The 10,407-nt window shown below is 47.0% G+C and overlaps 1 protein-coding gene across 8 annotated transcripts in view; it reads right to left on the reverse strand.

Annotated features, from left to right (window-relative positions):
* Positions 1–10,407, reverse strand: part of PRRC2B (proline rich coiled-coil 2B) — a 70,771-nt gene that overhangs the window by 49,415 nt on the left and 10,949 nt on the right. For 7 of the 8 annotated variants that reach the window (XM_023516123.1, XM_023516122.1, XM_023516118.1 and 4 more), the window contains exons 5-8: positions 6,275–6,418; positions 4,013–4,254; positions 3,412–3,533; positions 2,821–2,963 (exon numbers count right to left, since the gene is read on the reverse strand). In XM_023516123.1, coding sequence (XP_023371891.1) covers positions 2,821–2,963; positions 3,412–3,533; positions 4,013–4,254; positions 6,275–6,418 — 651 coding nt within the window. The remainder of the gene's footprint in view (positions 1–2,820; positions 2,964–3,411; positions 3,534–4,012; positions 4,255–6,274; positions 6,419–10,407) is intronic. The other variant, XM_023516124.1, reaches the window with a different exon arrangement.

Below are 10,407 nucleotides of genomic sequence, written 5' to 3' on the forward strand. Positions count from 1 at the left end.
CTGGGGATTCGAACCCACCACCTTAGGTGTATGTGGCTGGCGCCTTAGCCGCTTGAGCCACAGGCACCGAGCCCGAAATTTTACTTTTTAGAGACAGTCTTATTCTGTTGCCCAGGCTGGGGTACAATGGGAGAATCACAGCTCTCTACAACTTCAAACTCCTGTGCTCAAGTCATCCTTCTGCCTCAGTCTCCCAGGTAACAAACTGAATATAAGCCACCATATCCAGCCCCCTAAGTGCTAACTAAATTATTATTATTTTTTTTGAGACAGAGGCTTACTCTGTCGCCCTCAGTAGAGTACCATGCTGTCATAGCTCACAGCAACCTCCAACTCTTGGGGCTTAAGCAATTCTCTTGCCTCAGCCTCCTGAGTAGCTGGGACTACAGGTGCCCACCACAACACCCGGCTATTTTTGTTGCAGTTGCCACTGCTGTTTTAGCTGGCTGGGGCCAGGTTCAAACCCACCACCCTCAGTATATGGGGCCGGCGCCCTATCCACCAAGCCACAGGTGCCACCCAGTGCTAAATAAGTTAAATAGAAGACATTCTAGACCAGGTGTCCTCAAATTGTGGCCCACCTAGGACATTTTTCCGGCCCGCCGGGTGTTTTTGCTGCTGCTGCCTGTCCTGCTTACCAGCCGACTCGTCCCAGGGCCCACAGTCCAGCCCTCCAACGGTCTGAGGGACAGTGAACTGGCCCCCTGTTTAAAAAGTTTGAGGACCCCTGTTCTAGACCTCTACACAGCGAACTATAAAACACTGCGGAGAGAAATGAAAGACTCACTTAAGAACTTAAGAGATCCCCCAGGTTCCTGGACCTAAAGATTCACAATGAAGATGTCACATTTATCCTGACATAGAGTCAAAAGAATCCTAACTAAAATGCCTGCGGGTTCTTTGTAAATACTGACAGGTCAATTCTAAACTTATATGGAAATGTAAAAAACTTAGAATCATCCAAACAATCTTGAAAAGGTGGGAAAACTTACACTATTTAAATTTAAGATTTAGTATAAACCTACAGCGTGGTATTGGCACGAGGATAAACAAATAGATCGAGGGAACAAATAGTGTCCAGAAATAGACCAACATTTTTGTAATCAACTGATTTTTGGCAAAGGTGCCAAAGCAATTCGGTAGAGAAAGGAGAGTATTATCTCTCTTATATACTTCATCACACCTGGCTCTTTGTCCCAACACTTCTAGATATCTATCAGAGAGAAATAAAATTATTATTTACAATGGGGCTTTTGAGTAAGTCAGTAATAAGTAAATTACAGCATATTGATACAGTGGAACATATCTCAACAACTAAAAGCCACCGATACATATAATACTCATGAATATCAAAAACACAAGAGAATACTGTATGATTCCGTTTGTTGCAAATTCAACAAAAGGCAAAACTCATCTATGGTAAAAATTAATCTCAAGAGCAGCCATACACTTGGGCAGAGTCAGGCCTGAGCCACTCCAAAATGTACTATATCTCAATATGGGGGGACACATATACATCCAAATGTCAAAATTGTACAATTAAGGCGTGGCACCCATAGCACAGTAGTTACAGCACCAGCCACACACACCAAGGTTGGTAGGTTCAAACCCAGCCCAGGCCAGCTAAAACAACAATGATAACTGTAACAAAAAATAGCCAGGGATTGTGGCAAGTACCTGCAGTCCCAGCTACTTAGAAGGCTGAGGCAAGAGAATCGCTTAACCCAAGAGTCGGAGGTTGCTGTGAGCTGTGACACCACGGTACTCTACCAAGGGGGACATACTAAGATTCTGTCTCAAAAAAAAAAAAAAAAAGATGTATGGCTTTCAATGTAATAGAAATTTATCTGAAAACAAACAACAAAAGGAATTACAAAAGAAAATAATCAGGTTAGGTGGAGAGGAGTAAGTGGAGATAAAGAAATAAAAACAGGTTCCGTGCCTGTGGCTCAAGTGGCTAAGGCGTCAGCCATATACACCTAAGGTGGCAGGTTCGAATCCAGCCTGGGCCCGCCAAACAATGATGGCTGCAACCAAAAAAAATAAATAAATAAATAGCCAGGTGTTGTGGCAGGCGCCTGTGGTCCCAGCTACTTGGGAGGCGGAGGCAGGAGACTCGCTTGAGCCCAGGAGTTGTAAGTTGCTGTGAGCTGTGATGCCACGCACTCTACCCAGGAGGACAGCTTGAGGCTCTGTCTCAAAAAAAAAAAAAAAAGAAAGAAAGAAAGAAAGAAAAAGAAATAAAAACAGCAGAACGAGTAGGCAAAACAGCACACACCTACAGTCCCAACTACCCAGGAGGAGGAGGCAGAAAGATCACCTGAGCCCAGGAGCTCCAGGCTGCAGTGAGTTGCCATCACACCTGCACCTGTGAACAGCTACTGTGGACAACACAGTGACATAGTGAGACCCATCTCTTAAAAACAAACAAATAGGAAAAAAAGAGAACAGCAGAATGCTGGTACTTATTGAAGCCAGGTAATGGGTAGCTGGGAACTGATTATTATGTTCCTTTGTTTAAATTTCCCACTACCAACAGTCTTTTAAAGAAAGTTAATAACACTTTTCTAGCCTTTGAAACTTCAGGAAAAAAGAAGTTAACACACCAAGATCAAGACCAGAGACCAAAATAAGATAAGGGTTTGGTCAGAAAGCAGCTGGTAACCTCTGGCCTGACCGAGACGAGGAGAAATGCAGGCCGTCGGAGCTGCTTCCCTGGCCTTGTGCCTTCGTTCTTGTCCTTCATAAGGTTCTGAAAGTCAAGGGATCTTGGTCCTAATATGCACACTGGGCCTGCCCAGCAGGAAGCACCACACCCACCTGCCCAGCCATCATCAGCATCGGTATCCAGATCGTCGAGACCCTTTAGGTTTTCTGCATTGATGATGGTAGGCCGTGGCGCCCGTTCCACCAGCTGCCTCAGTGGGCGGAGAGGACGAGCTGTCCCCAGCTTGTTCTCTTTTCTGATGAGAAAAAGTAAAGATGATGATAGACTCATGTTCAACATATGGATGGGAAGCAAAATCAAATAATTTTCCAAAAAGTTTTACACTGCATGGGTTTGTGTTTAATATTTATGTCATTTCCTTTTAAAGGCAATATGTAGCTAACAAATACATCTCGGAGAGAAGTTGTGCCTCGTCCTACAGTTATATATGCTCATTGCTGATGTTTAAGGCAGCCACAAACACATGCTAAAACTTCTACTCTGCCAGGAACTTCAAATCAGAACTCAATCTCTCATTCAGCTCCAAATCCCACCCATACCATGAGCCCTGGGGTAGAGCTGGTTTTTAAGTTCTCTGTGGTCTCCAGGAGATAATGCCCTTTCATACACTGGCCCATTATCTTTAACCAGCTTCATCACCAGGAGACTCTCTATACATGAAAACTGTAATACAATGGCCTTACCCATCTTGGTCATTCATCTGGAACTGCCTAAAAGGAACACGGGGTTCAAGGCGGAGCTGAGGAAGAGGAAAAGAGCCTCGTTCCACTGTACCCTGGTTCTCTGATGACTGTGGCGAACACATCTGAAACATAACATCAATGAATGGGATTTTCTGGTAATGGCCTAAATTCCAAGTCCCACTTAAGTTAAAATTTGCTTTGGAAAGTAGAAAATGGGAAAAAGCAACAGGAAAGTCTTGGGGTTTTCTAATCAATCCTCCACCATCTCCCCCATTTCTTTCCTGCTGTCGGTAAGTAGATTTGGGGATTCATGACAGGGAATACCTGCCTCTCCTTCTAAAGAACCAAAGCTAAAATAATACCCACATCACCAGGAAATAAGTCAGGTCTCCAGGAGACAAAGCACTTAAGATTTGAAAAGGGTGGGTGGGAGGGGGAAGGAACGCAAAACTAATGCAAACCTCAAAAGTGGGGTATCAGGGCAAAGCGGGAAATCAGGAGGGAGAATTCAAGGTGGATTTTCAACCACTTGAACTAGGTTCTGCTGGACATGAACAATCCAACTTCATGGGCAAAAAAAAAGTACACTCTGAAGACTTACAAAAGCAGGAAGCATGTCATGGTATGTAGGTGGGTGGTATACATTTCCCATGAACTGTGAAGCCCCTTTTCGGACAGGCTGAACCGGGCGGAGAGAGGGGTCCTTAGAATCGCTGGTGCATGCCGAGGAGGGGGCTCCGTCTCCCGCACTCGAGTTCCTGCTGCCCAGCTCAGTTGGGGAGGCGCTCAGAGACGTGGCAGAAATTATGTTTCGCCCACCGCCCTCCCTCCAGCTTGTCACATCTGGAAATTGAAAGGGGGCAAAGGGGAGAGGAAAGAGGAGGGGGAGGAGGGATTGCATGAGGTTCTGAAGGTCAAGGGACCCCCCTCATTCACAAAAAAAAGAAAAAAAAAGAAAAAAGAAAAAAAAGAAAAACCAAAAACCAAAAACCTAAAAGTGAATAGCTGTCACACCTGACAGGGAAGGTTGGGGGTGGACACCTGGCCAACGGGTGCGAGCTTGCTTGGGGGAGGATGACTGTGAGAGACACAGGAGACCTACGCAGAGGGAAGGCGAGTATGAGATGTGGCCTCCTCTCTCCACAGCAGTGGCGTACGCCTGCAGATCTCACAACCCAGAGAAATGAAGACAGCCCTCACCAACAGTCTAGAGTCATCCCAACTCAGCCCCACAAGGGCCAGCACACACTGTTCAGCAGCAGAGGCCACGTCAGCACTGGAGGGAATTCCTGATGCAGTGTTTTCCGACTCTAGTCAGCAGTGGCACCTTTAACAAAGGGATTCCCCCTCATACCCCTTCACAGAAGAACAAAGCACTGTCATTCCAGTTGGGGTGTAGGGTGCTTGTGCAGCTCATAGGCTGAAACCTGCAGACCTTTCCATGATGCTTCCCACTGCCAAATGTGGTAAAATCTGGTGGGAATTATTACAGGCCAACAGATCGGATAAGCCAAAAGACTCACTTTTCAGTCAATTTCCAGTCAAGAGCTAAGGCACGTAAGGTCCCTGAGTTACATGACCCTTAAGAGAAGCAGGACAAGAGCTACAGCCCAGAGTTTGGCTTTGGCTTTCCAATCCCTTTGCTGTGTGATCGTGGGCAAGCCAAGGTCACCCTCTGGCCATGTTTCCTCACCTACCCCAAAGAGGAAATGAAACTGATTCTAGAAGCTTCATCTAGTTCTAAAATTTTTATAGTCCTACAAAGCTACTGATCTTAATCTCAAAAAGATATAATTCTTGTCCTAAAGAATCAGATTATAGTTAAACAAAATGGACGCATGTGGGCCACTGAAAAGGCAGCTGTGTCTTAAGTAGAGTTGTTACTGACTGTATACAGTATCATCAGTTCCAACATAGACAGGAGAACTGTGGGGCTGAATCAAGACAAGCAAACAAAGCCTCTCACACCAGACCAAACGCCTGGAAAACGTTAGCCTCTTCAGTACCCTGATTAGAACAGACAGAATATCTCACTCCTAAATGCCACCTCAACCTCAAGCCACCCAAGGCCTCTAAGAAAAAAGTCCTCCCAGAAGTAATGCTACACAGTCCTGCAGATCCCTCAGCCAGACACCAGAGGAAGGGACAGCAGAGACCAGGGCTGCGCTGGTCCTGTAACAATCCCCAGGGGACTGTGTAAAAAAATGCAGATTCTAATTTGGCTGGATGGGGTAGAGGGCTGGCCATCAGGCTCTCACCAGCTCCTCAAGTTCATTGGTTCTTTGTCTGCTCTTGCCATGACCATGACCACCCAGCATAGCAGAACCAACAACTGAATGACAGATGGAAAAGGGACAGGCCTGGCCCAACCTAAGGGATAAGAAAGGCAGAAGTGAGGCCCAGAACTGCCTGGCAGTAAGTCCGAAAGGTACACAGATCAGGGAAAGGGCCAAGAGCCACGCACATCAGTGTGTGGCAGCCAGAGACCCCAGCAATGCCAGCACCTTCTCAGAGGGCAGGAAGAAGAGGAGTTCTTTTTTTTTCCCCCGAGATAGTCTCAAGCTGTCACCTTGGGTAGAGTACCGTGTAATCACAGCTCACAGCAACCTCAAACTCTTGGGTTTAATTGATTCTCTTGCCTCAGCCTCCCAAGTAGCTGGGCTACAGACGCCCACCACAACGCCCAGCTATTTTTTGGTCGTAGTTGTCATTGTTGTTTGGCAGGCCCAGGCTGGATTCAAACCGGCCAGCTCTGGTGTATGTGGCTGGCGCCTTAGCCACTTGAGCTACAGGCGCTAAGCCGAAGAAAAGGAGTTCTATATGTACTCCAATGAGCACCAAGACAGACTCTGCTATCACTTACTCTGAGGGCGGAGGCTTGGTCCTGGCCCATACGACAGATCTAAGACGCCCTTTTCTTTGCCAGCCTTGTCCTGCCCTCCAGCTGCTTTCAGCGTTGGAAATTCCTCGGGAGAGAAGGATAACAGTCGGCTTGAGCCCCTTAAACCTGCCAAGAAAACAGGAAAGACATGGAGTGCAATGGAGTCAGCAGCAGCTATGTTCCCAGCCCCACCTGCTAGGACAGAGGTAGCCTCTTCCTAAGGGAGCCCTATGCTGGCCTTCAGCACACCCCTCCACCACCAACCTGCAGAAGCTAGCATATGGTTGCAAAGGGCACAGGGTGGGACATCAGAGATGCTCTTGACAACATATTGCCCCCTGGCTCAGAAGGAGTCAGGAAGGTCCTTCTGATAGCCCAGGTAGGGAGGCACACAAGCCTGGCCTTCAGCAGAACTAGCCCCATGTACCTTGCTCCCTCATCCATCTCTCCAAGGCCCGCCCATCTAGATTACTTTTTTGAGACAGAGTCTGGCCTCACTCTGTTGCCCAGGCTGGAGTGCAGTGGTATCATCATAGCTCACTGCAACCTCAAGCTCCTGGGCTCAAGCCATCCTCCTGCTTTGGCCCCTCAAAGTGCTGGGATTACAGGTGCCCACCACCACATCCGCACCCCTTCCATCTGCCCCCCAATTTACACACCTCTTCCTCCAGCTGTCCTTCCTCTGCCTCTAAATGACTCTGGTTTACCATCTTCTACAAAGTCCCTCAAGCCCTGGATATTTTGCTCTCACGACCCTGGGACCAGTTTCTTTGCACTTTCATTCCTTCCTCAACATTACAACCTTCTTTAGAGAAGGGGCCCTTCCTTTGATCTTGTCCCTATTACATACAGCACTTAGCACAGTGGTTCTGTAATCGTTATTTAGACGAACAGGTAATTAATGCTGCATTTTAAGGTCCAGAGTAGGAATTGGTCCATTTCCCCGAACAACAGTAACATCACACACTGCAATAGCTCCACTGGTAGGTCTTGCTCCCTAAACAGTTAAACCTCAATTTTCCACAGGAATTATTCTTTTCTTTTTTTTTTTTAAGAGACAGAGTCTCACTTTGTCACCCTCAGTAGAATGCTGTGGTGTCACAGCTCGCAGCAACCTCCAGCTCTTGGGCTTCAGCAATTCTCTTGCCTCAGCCTCCTGAGTAGCTGGGACTATAAGCGCCCGCCACAAGGACCAGCTTTTTTTTTTTTTTTTTTTAAGAGACAGAGTCTCACTTTGTCACCCTCAGTAGAGTGCTATGGCATCACAGCTCATAGCAACCTCACACTCCTGGGCTTAGGTGATTCTCTTGCCTCAGCCTCCAGAGTAGCTGGGACTATAGGTGTCCACCAGACGCTCAGGCGCCACCCAAGCCTGGCTATTTTTTTGTTGCAGTTTGATCAGTGCTGAGTTTGAACCCACCGCCCTTGGTATACGGGGCTAGCACCCTACTCACTAAACCACAGGCACTGCCTCACAGGTATTATTATTAAGTCCACTGCTTCAAGCACCTTATAGGCAGGTTTTGCAGCCAGGACCCCTGCAGATGCACAAGATGGCAATTCACCGGCCATCCCACTTAATGAAAAGGTCCAGGGTCAAATAAACCCATCAGGCTGATAACCGAACACTTTATTCACCAATGATCAACCTGAGAGACAATCTCCAAATGTCACAGAAGTGGCCTACTGCTCTGTAAAGGGAGATTTAGACTCACAAAGTTGCTTCATTACATTAAAAGGCCATTGCCAAGAATGAAATAGGAAAAGTTGCATTTTAAAAATATGGTCAATTGGCTCGGCGCCTGTGGCTCAAGTGGCTAAGGCGCCAGCCACATACACATAAGGTGGCAGGTTCAAATCCAGCCCAGGCCCGCCAAAACAACAATTACAGCTGCAAACAAAAAACAGCCGGGCGTTATGGCGGGCACCTGTGGTCCCAGCTACTTGGGAGGCTGAGGCAGGAGACTTGCTTGAGCCCTGGAGGTGGAGGTTGCTGTGAGTTGTGATGCCACAGCACTCTACCCAGGGGGACAGCTCGAGGCTCTGTCTCAAAAAAAAAAAAATACTGTCAATTGGGCAGCGCCTGTGGCTCAGTGGGCAGGGTGCTGGCCCCATATACCGAGGGTGGCAGGTTCAAACCCGGCCCTGGCCAAACTGCAACAAAAAAAATAGCCGGGCACTGCAGCAGGCACCTGTGGTCCCAGCTACTTGGGAGGCTGAGGCAAGGGAATCACCTAAACCCAGGAGATGGAGGTTGCTGTGAGCTGTGATACCATGGCACTCTACCGAGGGTGATAAAGTAAAACTGTCTCTCCAAAAAAAAAAAAAAAAAAAAGAAGAAGAAGAAGAAAGAAAGAAAAATGTAAATTTAAAAAAAAAGAAAAGAATATGGTCAATTATGTGAAATTAGAAAAAGCCCAGCATGTCCAATTACTGCTATTCCATCCCTTTTTTCTGCCTCCACAGTCATGAATTCAACTTACCATCAGTTGATAAAAAGGATAAAGGGGAGAACACGTTTCAGACCAAAACACCAATAACCCTAAGGTTCTGACGTTCCACGTTCACCCACCATCATCCTCTGCCATGAGAAACTGAGGCAGTAAAATCGGGGAGGGGGGGGTTCTTCCAGGCTACATATCGAGCTATTGGTGGTGTAGAAGCTGACACCAGATCCCAAATCATATTATCAGGTCACCTGGGACTGTGGCAGGAGACTCAGGTGAAAACAGAACAAGGGACCACCTCCTACCTGGGGAGAGGAGTCTTCTGAAATTTCAGAGCCACAAAACACTCATGGGCAACCTCCATACCCCTGATGGGGTCCCAGCAAAAAAAGGAGGGGAACCAAAGTCAACTTTTACCCTTCACCCTGTCTGGGCCCAGCACGTTTGTTCTCTGAGCTGCTTGGTTCTGCCTCTCTCACATGCTGGCAGAGTGTTCTGGCTGCGTTTCACAGGGCCTTTCTAAGGGGCTGCACTGGCCATGTTACCCAAGCTGGACTCAACGCCTGGGCTCAAGTGATTCCCTGCCTCAGCCTCCTGGGTAGTTGGGGCTAAAAGTGTGGGTCACATTGCACTCAGCTTAGAATTATTTTCTACACTATTTTTGATGGGTAATACAGTTACAAGATTCAAAAGGGAAAAAGCCCTAAAATGTTGTAAACTGAAGCCTTTCTCTCATCCTTGTGTCCATCTGCCCACTTTGACTTCCTCAAAAAAGTGGTTTTTGGTTTCTTTCCAGAGATATTTTTTAAATGCATATAAATATTGTTCAGAAGTATAAATTGTACCCCCATTTTTTCCATAATTGCTGAGATACTGTACATTCCATTCTGTGCTTTTTTCACTTAGGAATATACCTTGGAGGCTCAGCGCCTGTAGCACAGTGATTACAGTGCCAGCCACATACACCAAAGGTGGTGGGTTTGAACCCAGCCTGGGCCAGCTAATCAATTGCAACAAAAAAACAGCTGGCCATTGTGGCAGGCACCTTAGTCCCAGCTATTTGGGAGGCGCCCAAGCCCAAGAGTTGGAGGTTGCTGTGAGCTGTGAGGCTAGGGCACTCTACCAAGGGTGACATAAGAATATACCTTGGAAATCTTGCCATACCAGTGGTTTTGTCTTTTTTTTTTTTTTTTGAGATGGGTAGAGTGCTGTGGAGTCATAGCTCACAGCAACCTCAAACTGTTAGGCTCAAGTGATCCTCTTGCTTCAGCCTCCTGAGTTGCTGGGACTATAGTTACCCTCCATGGTGCCCTGCTAGTTTCTCCATTTTTAATAGAGACAAGGTCTCACTGTTGCTCTGGCTTGTCTTAAACTCCTGAGCTCAAATAATCCTCCTGCCCAGGCTTCCAGAGTGCCAGGATTACAGACGTGACAGCCACTGCACCCAGCCCTTTGCTTTTTTTCTTTATATTTAAATTGTTACTTCATTTAAGCACCATACTCTGATGAATATTCCAAGTGACTATTCCCAATATTTTGCTATTACCATGCTCTGGTGAATAATCTTGTACATAGGCTCAGCACCTATAGCTCAACCGGCTAAGGCGCCAGCCACGTACACCTAAGGTGGCGGGTTCAAATCCCCAGCCCGGACCCGCCAAACAACAA

Source organism: Otolemur garnettii, unplaced genomic scaffold (genome assembly GCF_000181295.1).
Source record: "Otolemur garnettii isolate 467f Iridium unplaced genomic scaffold, OtoGar3 scaffold00087, whole genome shotgun sequence".
In the NCBI taxonomy this organism is placed as follows: domain Eukaryota; kingdom Metazoa; phylum Chordata; class Mammalia; order Primates; family Galagidae; genus Otolemur; species Otolemur garnettii.